This window comes from Corvus hawaiiensis, chromosome 6 (genome assembly GCF_020740725.1).
Source record: "Corvus hawaiiensis isolate bCorHaw1 chromosome 6, bCorHaw1.pri.cur, whole genome shotgun sequence".
In the NCBI taxonomy this organism is placed as follows: Eukaryota; Metazoa; Chordata; class Aves; order Passeriformes; family Corvidae; genus Corvus; species Corvus hawaiiensis.
This window is the reverse complement of record NC_063218.1, coordinates 33197521-33212783: the sequence shown is the minus strand read 5'-3', so window position 1 is coordinate 33212783 and position 15263 is coordinate 33197521. Positions and strand designations below refer to the sequence as shown.

General features: G+C 36.6%; 1 protein-coding gene across 1 annotated transcript in view; it reads right to left on the bottom strand.

Moving 5' to 3' along the window:
• EIF2AK4 (eukaryotic translation initiation factor 2 alpha kinase 4) overlaps positions 1-15263 on the bottom strand; it is a 37918-nt gene that overhangs the window by 22212 nt on the left and 443 nt on the right. The window contains exons 2-16 of the mRNA XM_048305562.1: positions 13736-13851; positions 12482-12584; positions 9734-9907; positions 8780-8860; positions 8179-8327; positions 7768-7883; positions 6942-7099; positions 5974-6509; positions 5561-5670; positions 4852-5009; positions 4090-4502; positions 3276-3345; positions 2073-2156; positions 753-875; positions 206-310 (exon numbers count right to left, since the gene is read on the bottom strand). Coding sequence (XP_048161519.1) covers positions 206-310; positions 753-875; positions 2073-2156; positions 3276-3345; positions 4090-4502; positions 4852-5009; positions 5561-5670; positions 5974-6509; positions 6942-7099; positions 7768-7883; positions 8179-8327; positions 8780-8860; positions 9734-9907; positions 12482-12584; positions 13736-13851 — 2496 coding nt within the window. The remainder of the gene's footprint in view (positions 1-205; positions 311-752; positions 876-2072; positions 2157-3275; positions 3346-4089; positions 4503-4851; positions 5010-5560; positions 5671-5973; positions 6510-6941; positions 7100-7767; positions 7884-8178; positions 8328-8779; positions 8861-9733; positions 9908-12481; positions 12585-13735; positions 13852-15263) is intronic.

Here is a 15263-nt window from a genome sequence, read left to right as displayed (position 1 = left end):
AATGACACATGAAATGCTTCTGTTGGCTTTTCTTGTTACTTCTGTTGGCACTGCATGGTTTAATTCTATAACCTCACAAATTTAAAAGAAGTTTAGAGCATTCTCAATATATGAACATTGTGGTCATTTAACTTATGTTTTATTTTTCAAGTAATTACATTACCAAATTCAAGGGGTTTTTTCATTCACTTCAAGCTGTACTTACTGCATTTGCTGGATAATCTGTAGCTAAACCAAAATCACCAATTTTCACATGATCATCTGAATCTAAAAAAATGTTCACAGGTTTCAAGTCTCTGTGGATCATTCCCTGTTACAGGAGGAGAATAAAAAAAGACCCACTGCATATTAAACAATAAACAAGATTCAAAATAAGTCTTTATAATAGACTGGAAAATCATAATACATATTTTTATTACAGTGGGAAATCTATTGCATTAAGTCACTGAAGATCAGTCTTGAAGACTGACTATAGTTTGTAGCCCAGAAGCTAGAAACAATTTTCAGTGCTACCAGATACCTAACAGAATGTTTTTAAAAGATGGTCAAATTTTTATGACAAACGGGTAGAATCTGAAGCAGTTCATTATAAAAATCATGTTAATGATAAAATATAATAAACCCCAAGAATAGACTAATAATGGAAAGGGCAAAGAGAGGAAACTTGCTAATAAATGAACATGAAGAAACCCATAAAGAAAGAGGCATAACACAGATATTATGCGCAGGTCATAACTATCATATTTACTAACCTTTTCATGGATGTAAGCTAACCCATCCAAAATTTCTCGGAAAAGCCTCCAAAGCCGACTTGTATCTTCATATAATCCTTGGTCAATAGTGTCCCTTAATGTGCTCTTCTCACAATACTCCATCTTCAGTTGTGCATGCATAGAGGACAGAGGAAGAAAGAACAATTTTGTCAAGAAAAGAGACTATCAGAAACTTGTATCTGTACACATATTAATGTCAGGGCTCAGGAGCAAATAGTTTCACCAAAACATTCAGCTATTTGGAATTTTCCTGACAGCTGTCTTTTAGCTACAAACATGCGCTCACTTCTGGGTCCTACCTCATTTTCTGGGACAATCCTAGGAGCTTGCAGCAGCATATTCTCTAACATAAACATTAACAACAAGGTGGAACCAGCCAAGCCATAATATGTGATAAAGCCAAACCCCAAAGAATTTCTAGCTTTATTTCACTTGGCATCTTAGCTGCTTTTATTATGAATATACACAACACATGCAAACAAGTGTCTTAAAATGTAATTCCACCTACTTGTAACTTCCTTCCAGACAAGCTCTAGCATTAAGTGCATTATAAAAAATTGCACATTACCACAGAATAGTTAGCTATGATAGACTGTTTCTGGGAGAAGTTGACTACTCCTAACACAAAGGAGGTGCCAGTAGAATAGCCTGAAATTGCAACCCTGCAGGAGTTTCATCTTGTGCCTACTGTTAGAGCCATACAATGGCTTTACAGATTACTGATTTCTATTAAAATAAAGTACATACACAATGCTGTGCTTTTGAAGAGAATGAGGAAGTTTCCACATCTGTGAAACACAATTTCCTCTCTGGAATTTAACATGGTAGACTTCAAGTCTACATTGGGAATTAACACCATAACCAAACTGAGGAACACCAGCTACAGTGTTGGGGATTGGGATGGATATTCTCAACAAATAAGCACAAGGCGAAAGAATGCTTTGAAAGGCATGGACTCAAAGGTTGGCTGCCTGGGCTGTACTGTGGTTAGGTCAGGAACTGCCAACTTTTACTTGTACACGAGCAACACCAGTTACCTTATTATGCACTATAGTAGTAAAAAACTTTGCTCTCTCCAGTCACAAATATAGAGCCTTGGAAGGCATAAAAAACCACATGCATGGCACAGTGCCTTCCACCATGCAAGCCTTCAAAAACACAGTCCATTGCACAAACAGCACTGAACTTACTCATTTGCATTTTTAAAGGTCATTACTTTTCTCACGAAAAGCAGCAACTAGTCTCTGCAGGTTGACATAAACAGTATCCTTTCATGTGAACACACGAGCACATTTGTACCTGAATGTACAGATAATGCACTGTCTGAATGACTGGTGTCCTGTCTTCTCCTCCATGGCTGCTCTTTTCATTGCCTTCTTCATTCTTTATCACAATAAAAGTAACAGAACAGTTAGCTACAGAAAGCTGTGCACTTTTTTATTATGCATACTACTATTTTTTAATGGCTGGAATACACTGATGAGAACTCAGCTTCTATGGGTAGGTTTGAAAAACAGCAAAATAATACAACGACATTTTTGTAATACCACTGTGTCTAAATAAACTAGAAAAGCAGGAGTGGTGAACCCTCAAAGTGAAAATGAGTAACATTTTGCCATCATTAGACACTGAAGGGAAAGAATTCTGGAAAATCTGGATGAAGCTTAAATTTCAAGCTGTGTCACATTAAAAAAAGAGAAAAAGATAAAATTTGAAACTAAAAGATAGAAAGCTTGCTTGATACATAATGCAACTACCACCCTCAATCAAAAATTTTTGTACGGTGTGTGTATATATGTATAGTGACAAAAGAATGCACTACCATATTGTTAAATTATATATTGAAAACTTTTTCATGCCAATGTACATTATAACAGAAAGAGGAAAGGGATGAAGCTTTAAATAAAAGCATGTTACAGATCATCAGGACTGGCAGTGACATATTCTAGAGGCTGTAGAAAAGCGTGCATTAGCTTTCTAGTGATACAGGGCACTGACTGTCCACAGCAAGTGCTGTGACACAATCTTAAAGTCAACTAAAATCTTAGACATTACAACGACTTCCCCTCCCTTTCTGTCTGCCAGCAATACGTATTTTGTCTGCTTTAAAAAGGGGCTATGAACAGATATATTGGTTAAAAGCTCCTAAGTGCAGAACAGAATTTCAACTTTGAGATGGTGTAAGACCGTGTAATCCATATGGCTAACTGTTAAGTCATAAATACACTGAAGTATTAAATTTGCAATAACCTGGGTCATGACTAAAAAACCCTCATATTTAGCTCAATAAACACTATAGGAAACAGATCCAGATTAGCTGCATCAGACTGATTTTTATGGAATGCAGCTCACAATGGCACACCACTTACTCTAACAGAACATAACCTTACATGTTTCTGTACTTACATCAGAAGTTAAATAAAACTTCCTAACTGACCTGTTTACTTGTCAAAGGCTATTTTATTATATTTTAATTTTCACTAACTTTATCTTTACACCTACCAGAGAATGACCTTTAATGTTTTCATCCTCATTATCAAAAATTATTTCACTTTCAGAATCTGTGGTTGGCCTGTTTAAAAAATAGAAAGAAAAAAACCTCAAAAGTTCTGCATACCAAGAAATATTTACTAAAGAATCTGGAAATTATTCAGAGGAAAATAAGAAAATCTAAGCTTCTGCTGAAGACTTTCTATACGCCTTAAACAAAAAAGCAAAACGAAACAATACCCAGAAAAGCATCCTGCTTGCAAAGCAACACTTCCTTTGACAGTCCAGTCTCTAAAAGGGAAGGTGTATATTTGCATCAGTAAAATTTAATTACTATTTCCAGTAAGCAAAACTGAGATAAGTTTACTTACTTGCTTATACAAAAAAATGACTGTGAGTGAGAAAACCCAACCATACACAGAGGAAGGTATGGAATACATTAATAAAAACCAAAACAAAAAAGAAAGGGCAAGTTTGATATTTTTCAAGATTTGTAATATTTCTGTTACTGTTTATTAAAAAACTTGAATCTCAAGGCTGGAAAAGACAGCCAAACATAACAGTCATGCATTCTGGCAGAAATAATAAGAAGCTTCAAGAAGACTACACCAAAAAATTTTCCATGTAGACTGACAATCTTATCTAGAAAATTTCCTCTTCCTGGCTATCTGACTGCTGGCAAGTACACTAGTTTTGAACAAGGGGACAAAATAAACATACTGTGAACTACTGCTGACAAAAGAAACAAGAACGATAATAAGGCACAAACTTGGGAAAACTAACTCTGCTCACGCTCCCTATAGTGCCAGTACTGAAGCCAACTCACAAAATTGAATGCGAGAACACGCCATCACCATCATCGTCGTCATCACTGGACTCCTGATCAGCTCCACTGAATTTGTTGCTGGAGGATCTTTCACATGAAGTACTCCACTCAACTGAACTTGTCAAACATGGAGGAGGAGCATTAGTTTCCACATCACTTGTCTCCTCAGGGGAAAGGATGAAGAGACCAGCTTTGGGGTGCATTCTTCTCTCTTCGGTTGCTTCAGATGTTGACACAGTGGGAACAGGACTTTCATGTTTTTCTATCCAAGCATTGTAATACCTCACAATATTCTCATGGTTCAAGCGGGAGAGTAAAGTTACCTCCCCCTTAATCCTCCGAAATTGCTTGCTGGTAGGGTTTATGCGAATGCGTTTCACAGCATAATAGCAACCATCAAGCTTATTTCTCACCTGCAAAATTCAAATTAATGTAAAGTCAAACACTTACAAACGCCTTACCAAGCAGAGCTAGAAGAAGAATAATTTCACAGTATAGGAAGTCTTCCTTTCACCTGGAAAATGACTACAATTCAAATGCAAGGTTCCCCATACTGACAGGCTTCTTCCCCAATCTCCTAGCAACCTCTTGCAAGAAACTTTTCAGACTTCGCAGTTCCAGATAAAAACCTCAACACAGGCACAGCACACTAGCACACAGTAAATAAAACCATGCAAACATTGAATATATTGTTTTGCTTCAGAGAAAACAAAACATATCCCCAAAAAGATTTCCACAGAGGAAACAATTTTTATACCATACCTTGATGACTGCTCCAAAAGCCCCTTTACCAAGTAATTTTAGCTCTTCAAACTCATTATAGTATCGTGAAAATTGTCTCTGTGTTTCTGTGAAGAACGAAGCGCTGGATATCCGACTGCTGGGCACAACTGTCTCCATGCAATCTATACCTGCTGAATCTGTAATGAAGACAAAGCTACCATTGCTGGCAATATAGGGAGAAGGCACTAGGGACTGCCAAATAAGGATCAAGGAGACAAAACCTAAATAACTTCAAGTGCAATTAAAACCTAAAATACAGAAGTGCTCTGCTGTGTAGAGTTAAGTTCTAGTACAAGCATAAACCTTAATACAGTTTTTAATTATAAACATGAATGATGCTGGACAAAGGAATGATTTTAACAAGAAGGTAAGAAGGTACGAAGGAAAGAAGTCTCACTGGAACACCCTCTTCCAAAGACGAAGTTAAGTCTACATGTACACCATGCAGGAGGTGAATGAGTTTACATGTTTCTTTAAAGCATGAGCTGCTTCTACTGAAGAAAAAACAGTCGTCAGTCCACCCCAGCCAGTCTTGGACAGAGGCGCTAAAGACCACACTACCTTTTAGGTTAGTTAATGTAACACACTTGTGCAGTCTTGTGAAGCTGTAGCACAGCTCAATTTTTCTCTTACTGCAGGCATGTAGTCCACTTATTTAGCAGAATACAGGAAGAATTAAATTCCTTACCATCTAGATTTTCATCAGCTACAGGTATTTTTATTCGTGGAATGTTTATAAAACTATGTTGTAGCAACTGCTGAGGAGTCCATCTTTCTTTATCTTCCAAGCAAACGCACCTGTTAGCAAACCACAGAGAGAACTATTCCATGTCTGACACAAATGTTAGAAGAGTTCTAGTTATATTTAAGAAATTATTACCCCCACCATTCAGGCAGGAGTAGGAAGCAAAGACAGACTAAATCTCCCAAATCCCAGATTAGCAGCCCGAGCCATGAGAGCAATCATCTCTTCTACAAAAACTACAACTAGAGACACAGGAGGATTTAGTTATTCTTTGCAAAAGCTGTTAAAATCTTAAAAAAAAAAAAAAAAAAAAGGAAAATCAAAGACAAGAAGAAACAGGAATGTGACAAACATACTTTTCCAGAAAGTCTTGAAAGTCAGCAGGTAAACTGGTAGGAACAGCAACTGGGAATTCCTTGGTTACTTGACCCTGGCTCAGTGAAAGCAAAAGCAAGCCCAGACGCCATACATCTCCTTTTTTTCCAGGCTTGTTGGGAAGACCATCCTCACTAAAACGAACCTTGGTTTGCTCAAAAACATCTGCTTTGCAGATGTCAGCTAAGCGCTTGGAAATGCTGTAGTCTGTGACCTTGATGTTTCCTTCAGCATCTACCAGGACACTGGAAGCACAAAGGACCTTGTGCACTACTGAATTATTGTGCAAGTAGTCGAGAGCTGACAAGATCTGGATCACGTAATGGCGCAGCTGCTCAACTGGAACAGGAGTCTCCTTGTGTAAGTACGTAGAAAGGCTGCAGCCACTTATGTGCTCCACTAAAATATCCACCACAATTGAGTCGTCCTGCTCTTTGAGGTTCATACATTTATAATGCACTATGTTTGGGTGACTTAGCTTTGCCAGTGAGCTGAACTCTGTTTCTGCTCCCTGAAGCTGGTAGAGAAACACAACATAACATGCATTTTGTCACATCTTGGAACACACTTCCAATAAAATATGTAGCATATACAAAATACGTATAAAATACATGACATCCTCATACTTTTCTAAAAGGAAGTACTGTGCACTGGGGAAAGTACAGCTTTGCTTTCTAACAAGTAAACTTGGTTCCCTCTTTCTTCAGAATTTTAGTATTTTATTCTTTTATTTATGCATACTTGCAAACACTTTCTTGCATTTGTATTATTGCAAAGGGAACTCCTGAATACCCCAACATCTCATCTTCTTTCATGCAGATGCTCTAAATGATTAGCATTTTCAAGTTAATTACTACCCTCTCAAGTTTATATTAAACTTGCAGCCTGAAGAAAAACACTGAACCTCAACCTAAACTTTATTAAGCCAAATGCAAAATACAGGCATTACCTGTTTCTTAGACTTCTCAATCTTTTCTATTTCATGAGTTGTAAGAAACCTTCCCATCTTTTTTTGCCAGTGCAGAACCCACTCATATATTAGAACAAAGTCTCCACTGTGAATTTCCAAGGCATTGTAGACAGATTTACCAAGCTGTTCATCCTTTCCTATACACAAAGGGAGAGAAGAGGAACATGGCTTCTTCTGTTTCTAAGGATCTGGCAAGAGCTCCTGCAAATGCTAAATAAATACCAGTAAGCCTGTTTTCTAAAGCCAGAAACATAAACCTACTTACAAGTAGACAAGAGACATATCTATATTGTAAGTATGGAAAATATCAGGCTTGATGAGACTGAATGCTATGTAACAGTACTCAAAAGAAAGCAATAGCACATTGACAAAAAACTGCTGCACATCTTCAAGAATTTAAAGTTTTAATAAATGAACAACCTTTCTGCTTAGCAAATGCCAGCTCTACACATAGTAACATAATTGTTCATCCTCAAACTGCAAAACAATAAAGTTTTCCTTCCTTGAGAGACCTTGAGGCTGTTCATCCATCCACTGAGGAAGTGCTATGTTGAAAACAAACAGTGAAAACATTTGATGGTCTGTCCACATGGGCACTTCATGGAGGTCTTCCAGCTCTGAAAGTCTCCTGTGATGTCCTGTATTAATGATTTTGCTAAACCTGCTGCTTTTATGCCGTTGCTATCAGCAGCAACAGAAGCAGAGTAAGTACGCATCTCCAGCCCTCTGCTTATCAGTGGTTTCACGTGTTACTGAAAGCATCCCAAACCCCAGCATTTCAAGCTGCAATTGTAATTTTGCTTACCTAGACATTTTCCTTTATGGACAGTAAGTTGTCCAGCACCACTTGTGCTGAAGTTCAAAACTTCATGATTTCCAGGAGACTCTTCATTATTACTAACAGAAAGCTGGCGTTCCCGTCTGAAATGTGAAGAGAACATTTTTCTCCAACTCAGACATATAGTATATTTAAAGTCAGGAGTTGAATACAAACTTTCAAAATTGGAAAGTTTCCAAGTTATCCACAGCACATAGCTTAGTTAAACCATGACAAATGAAGGTAGTGGGGGAAGGGGACAGGAAAGAGACCAAAATGAGCAGGTGAACAACATGGCACACTATTCTCTTGCCCTCAAATTTCACTTTGTAATCTAATGTTTGCAACAGAATAAATAAATAAATCATTCTAAAAAAATCCATATGCAAATTGACATACTTTGAACGTCCAGCTGAATTTGGTCGGTGTTTATTATTCCCTCCATGTTCCAAACAGCTCCCATTTAAGCGTGAAGCAACTCTGTGTCCTGCAGTATCTCTTCTGTGAGAATCTTCTGGATTCTTCAGAGCAGCTATTTCCAAACGTTCCTATAAATCAGGAAAGACACCAAGTAAGTACAGAAGTCACTCCTATCCTTGCATATGCAAGTACTTAGTTATTATTCCATGAAGTCATGCAGATGACAGAAGAAATACGTTTTCATAATAAATGTACATGTGAGACCAAAGAAGAAGTGCTGAGATTTCAGAAAGTACATTTCCACACTGTCTGGGGCAGAATGTAAAGAAACTGGAAACATTAATATACCAGCTTTTTTCTATTCCTGTTTGAAAATATCCACCTTGGTACACTCAAGATGCTAGTCTATTCCAGATATAAACCCCAGAAATAATCAAGAACCTCTTTTAATTCAGATCTACTAAAGGCCCTGAATAAGAGAAGATGTCCTAGAAGATTTCAAATTTTTACACGTACTGTTACAGTCCTGGGAAGAACTTACTGCAATGTTTTTTTTTGCACACCTGCTTAGAAAGAATACCTGTTTGGCAATCTCTTTCTTTTTTCTTTCTTCCCTTTTCTCTTCCTCCCTTCTCTGAATCTCATTAAGGATTTCACGTTGCTGAAATGAATTTCAGTATTGTTAGAGATGCAACAGTACATGCAGTGCAACTGCTAAAATCTTACCCTGATTTAAAAGAAAAAAGCTATGATGCTGATTTTTCAGAAGTGTTTAAAAGAGGACTTAGAGGATGTCACAAGAATAAAAAAATTGAAGTCAAATTAGCTCTCCTGAGGAAGTTAACAGTATCAATTGTATGATATAGGAGAATGGAATTGTAAATTACTTCTACTGCCAATGGAATTGTAAATTACTTCTACTGCCAGACCCAAAAATAAAGTTTCACACACAAAAAAAGACAGGGAGATAAACCCAAACAATCTTTTAAAAACCAGAGCTATTCTATCCATATTCCCCACAGAGTGGAAACCTCACACTACCAGCCCCTGTGAGACTCGGATGAATCCCTTCATTTCTAGTGAAGGATGGTGGTGGTGTGACCTCTCCTTAGATTAAATTTGGTGCTCTCTAGAGATGTCTGTCACAGTGAATATTCCAGTCACCCTAAGAGCAAAAGAAGGTATGATAGCCTGTCTGCCTGGCTAACGCTTCCTAGTTTAAGATTGAATGCATTTAATATGCACATTTGCTTACACTTTTGTATAAGGTCCTCTTGATAAGTGATTTGCATAGGATGAGAAATCAACATTTAGGTTTGTTTCAGGCATAAATATTCCCCAGGGTTAAAACCACATCATTAAAATATTACAATTACAGCAGCAGATTGTTCATATAGTACATATTGATCCACTCATACTGGCAGGTCTGACAAGTTAATAATTCACTAAAACTCACCATTATGCAGAGTGATTTTAAAATCATGATTATGTTATTTTGAGAATATATGGTTATTCATACTTTGTTTTCTCTTACCTCCTGCTCTTCTCTTCTCTTAACTTCTTGTGCCCTACGCAGTTCCTCCTGAGCCAATCTTTCCTGTTCTTTTTGATGATTTTTTAGCATTTCTTCATGAAAAGACTTGGAAGGTGGTTTATTATACTCACTGAGAAATGACTGTACATGGTCAGCAAGTTCAAATATCATCACCTGAAAAAAAAAAAAATGAATGACATGCAGAGTCAAATGATAGCCAAATGATACCCAACCCAAAAAGCAACACAGCAGAAGCATGATGGCCAATTTTTTTACTTATCAAGGAGAATTTACCATATTTCTCTATTTATTAATAAACTGTAACAGGAAAAATCCCTGACCACAGTAGAAAAGATTGCAAAAATTACTGGAAGTCAGACAACCCAAGTCATCTTATTTTTCTAAAAGAAAAGTAAAATTTAAAAATCACATTCTCATCTTCTTTTAGGCATGATTTTTCTACTCCCAAAGATATGGGTTTATGACATACAAGCTACAACAAAACAAATCTTTTGCACTTATCTGTTAGTGCACCTACTGCTACGAAATAGTTACTTATTTCTCTAGTAACAGCAAATCCAACCCTTCCTGCACAAAGCAGTCCCCCAGTTAGAACTGTAAGTCACATAAGGCATTCCATATTCATATAACCACGACTACTAAAATAGAATACTGAAAACTCTGCTCAGCTGAATTCTGCTATATGGCTTGCCAGCTTGGAATCAATTTTCACTTACTGTTTACCTGTGTATGTATTGATAATCTATTGACCTGTCAAGGCTTAAGCTTTCAGCAGTCTAGTAGCATCCCCTTATTAATTCAAGCAATCTACACTGCTAATAGACCATCTTAGCTCTAAAATTAAAGAATAGTCCAGAACAAAGGTGCAGTCAGCAGGAGCACTGAGCAGGATTTGCATGTACAGGTGGGAGATCAGCCGAATTAAATTGTACCATCTGCCTGTAACAGGGTGACATTTAGAAGATTCTCGAACACTGAATCCCCTGCTTGAAAGTAAGAATGAAGCCAGGAGGCAATTCAAAATAGAAAGAATAGCACAACATGCATAAATCTGACATGTGCAACTAAAATATCTTTCCCAGGTTACTGTTCAGAAGGCAAGGCAATCATTGCATGTAGACATATGTATCAAAAAAAAACCACCAAGAGAAGCTTCAATAATTAAAAAAAACACCAACAGTTTGCTGTTCAGTCTGAACAGGTGGCTGAGGTATTGAAAAACTTTCTATATCACAGAATAGAATTTAATAAGGCATAGCTGTCAACGTAGAGCAAAAAGTTATCTCCCTTTTGCTGCAGATAAAGTAATTCAGTAATAAATGCAACTGCATATGCCATTCATACAAAACATGTACATACATGTAACTCACAAACACATCTACACATTGCTGGAGCAAGCATGACTCTTCCTTTGGAAAATCAACATTAGGAAGATGTATGATATATTTTAGGTCCTTTCAGTGAGATCAGAAATCAAATTGGGATTTGATAACTCTTGGGGTCCGTTGTGAGCAGACCAAGTATATATTGCATGGTTTTGTGGTTACTTAGAGAATTTAACCCTTGTACTTCCGATGAATTGTCCATAGCACTGTCATTAGAAAAAACCAGCAAACAACAAACCCCACTCCCTAAATTCCAGAATACACCATTAAACTGCTTATTTCCAAAGATACTGAAAAAACTGAGGAAATTCTTGGTTATTGAACAGAATGAACAAAACAAATCTGGCTAAAAGAGTTATTTTGAAAGTATCTGCAGAAAAATTGGCAATCAAAATACAAGTATAGTACTCAAATGGAAAAAAAAGGCTTGATGTGGCAGGACTGAATGACAGATAGCTCTTGCTAAACCTGTAAAGTTGACAGGCTTGGGAAACTGAAAGCAAAATATTGTCCCATTTCAGCCTATTATAATGTACACAGCTGTGTAACTCTCACTTGTAAAAAGGCAAATGGAGCTATTCAAGCATGTTCACCTGCAATGTTTCCAAATAGCAGTAAGAAACACCAAAACCCCTGTTTTCACCAAGAATTCTTTGCTTGCTCATAATTCTTTGAATCATTTCAGTCCTCAGCAACAACAGAAAGATATCATTAATACTAAACATACCTGAGGATGTATAAAATCCCTTAAAATAGATACAAGGGCTAAGCTTCACATATTTCTCCATCTTTCTCTTTTTACCCTGTTCCAGGGCAACCCAACTATCACTACTCCTAAACACAGAAGAAAAAGAGGCGCAATGGCATGGAGTGACTGTGCTACGAAGTGTTGAGCTGGTGTTGGAACAAAGGTCTCTTATCCTTCAGTTCAGCAGTAGGTGAACAAGATCACATGGAAAAATTCCCCAGGTAACCACTGTTTGCCTAAACAGATACAGCCTCTTACAATATTCAAATTAATCTGAAAAGTGAAGAAAGCTCTCAGTTTTACAGTTATCATTTCTTTTCATACTGCCAAATAACTTCGAACCTTTAAACCTAATAACGTGAACCTTTAAACAGGAATAAAGCTTCCACCATTTATACATGCACTGGATTTTAAGAGGATTCACAGACTGGACTTCCATTAATTAGAAACATTCCTAAGAAAGACAGTCCCTCCTTCCTTAAAAGCAATGCAACTTACACTTCCAATGTGGATGTATTTCACTATATTATACCATACATTTTTAGAACTACTTAAGTCCAGAGTATATTTCTCAAGGAAGTGAAAAGCTCTTACCTCTCCACAGCGCTGTTTTGCCAGTTCAGCTAGTCTGGATTTTAGTTCATTTATTTTCTCATTTGACAAGCCTTTTGAATTTTTTAGTTGTATTTCAGGAACTCTGAGGGACGGCAACAAAACATAAAAAAGCCCTTATTAGAAAAACAGTGTAAAAAGCAACAGATTGTTGATAAAAACAGTGTGTGAGGGAAAAGGAATAGAGTTCATAGTTACTTGGCAATTAGTCAGTGGTCAAAGAAGCAGAATACAAATACTACATATACAAGATAAAGCCAGAAATACTGTATTAAATTCCCTACCATCAAATTTTCTGGTTTACCAGATTACCTGTTGGTTACACTTAACAGTAGAACTACCAAAGAAACCCTGCAGACTCTAATAATCCAGCACTTAACCACTAACTTACTGAACAAGCCATTTAAAATATTACTAGCATAACATTTAGATGTTTAAAATTTATTTATCACCACTATACAGATTACACAAACCCCAAGAAGCAAATGCAATAAATAAATACTAGTTAAATTTAAAAAATATTTAAAATAAGGTAAACAAACAAAATATCTGTAGGTATGCTCTTTTAAACTAAAATGAAAAAAAAATGAGAGTAGCTGTTATGTCCTTGCTATAGGGTATAACTGAGCAATTACTTAGTAAGGAACAGCATTTCCCTTCTACAGCACTCATGCCACAGCACAAATGGATGGACTGAAGGGAGTTATGCTTTGGACTATCAGTGGTATAAGGACTGAACAAAATGGGGCACCAACAGTTCACCCAGAAATCACTTGCCAACAAAATGCTGGGGCAGGCTGGTCACCCACAAACCCCTTCTACATTCTCTATGGAGAACTCTTCCAAAAGGTAATCCAGCAGAAAACAGAACAGCAGATGGCCTTAAATCAAAAGGAAATTCAGTCTGTCTTAGCTGAAAGAGTCAGGAGTTGAAGAAGTTTAACAAGGGCACTAAGATAGTGGCAGGTACACCTGTGTTTATGTATCTCCAAGCTACAAACTGGGGCTGCAGTCTTGCACTGACAAACTCATCCCTGTTATTCTACGTTGCACAAAAGACTAAATCCAATTCAGGTGCAAAGTTTAGAGTTGCATATTATAAAATACCACAAGCTTAATAAATACTGACATGCAGAAAGCAAGACTAAGAGTGATGAATAAAGCTCCATGTTTTTTTCAACTTACACTTTACTACGGAAAGCAGAGAAAAAAGGTTATATTTGAATGTTCACTTACGTATCAGGGTAAGTATGTGGACACTTAACCCACAAGTCAACTTTGGCATACACTTCATTAGCACCAGTCAATCCCTGAGGACGCAGAACTAAATTAATTTCAGGAGGCTGTCGTACCTAAAATACAAAACAAAACTTCTGATTGAAAATGGTTGTTTGGTTTTGTTTTAATGAAAACACACAACTCTCAATCTATATTATAGTAGAATACAGCTTAGACCATCCAAACCACGAAAAAAATATGCTAATGTGTTGACATTGCTCAATAGGAGTGAGCTGGTCCACTTACTATTATGGTTTATCCAGCATATTTTTACAACTTCTTCAGATAAGTGTAGTTAAAGTCATTAGAAAGATGATTCAGACTGAGCAAAAATGAAGTTTTATAATAAAGCTTTTGTATTCTGCTTACTGTAAGGTAGCAGTAGAAAAAAATTAAATAAACTTAACACATGTTATTTATATCACAAATTAAAGCATTCATTCTAAAACCAGCATTTTTGCTTTTGTGTTTAGATCATTAACACTAGGCATTATTTTATTTTCTGACATGGCAACGGACCATAATGTCACACTGATATACACCTTACATGGCCAAACCAATGGACAGTAATTTTTTTGTAGTTGTATTTTATGTTTTGCCATAAACCAGAATTTTAACAAGCATTGCCTTCCTCATCCCCAACCTGTTCAAATCACCTACTCAAAATCAAAATAAAGTAAAATATACCCATATAAGCATTCCCAACTTTTTCTTTTCAATTAGGTTTAAAAACAAACAATAAAAAACAACAACAAAACAACCCAGCCCTCAGTGACATGAAAAGCAGATAGGGAAGTAAGACCACATGGAATAACAAATACAGAAACAGATGGTAACTACCCCCTTTGCTTTTCTAGCAAGGAGGAGAACATGCCAAGTCAAGAGGATGTCAGATACGACCTTCAATACAGAGTGAACCCTTCTGGAAACCCAACAAATTACTTATTCTTACCAAAGTTCATAAAAAGAGAAAAAAAAACGAAGTCCTTAGTTGCTGCAAAAAATTTAAGTTCAAGTCTATGGCACAAAAGAAAGCAGAGAATATATTGTGTAGACATTCAAGACAAAAGAATGTAAAAAGAAACAACAGTAAAAGTGAACTTGTGGAACAGAACAGAGCGACCATTAACTCCAGGTATAGGAAAACAGTATCACGGACACAGCTGGAAAGGAAGTATCAATTAAATGTGGACACGAAAGACAAATGGAAGAGAGTAGTAAGTACCAGACCTGAGCACTAACTAGTTGTAATTGAAAAACCCCAAACCTATAAAAATGAAAGCAAAATTATTATCACGGAAATAGCTGCACTGTGACAAAACCACAGCATATAAGAACTATGCAAGTATCATCATGTATACCGATGAGATGAATTAATTGAACAGGTATGTAATTACTAGCTTAAGGAATGAATTAAGAAACAATTTTTTAAAAGCCTGACAATTAATTAAAATGCGATTTACAAGCACAGCACTGATTATAGAGC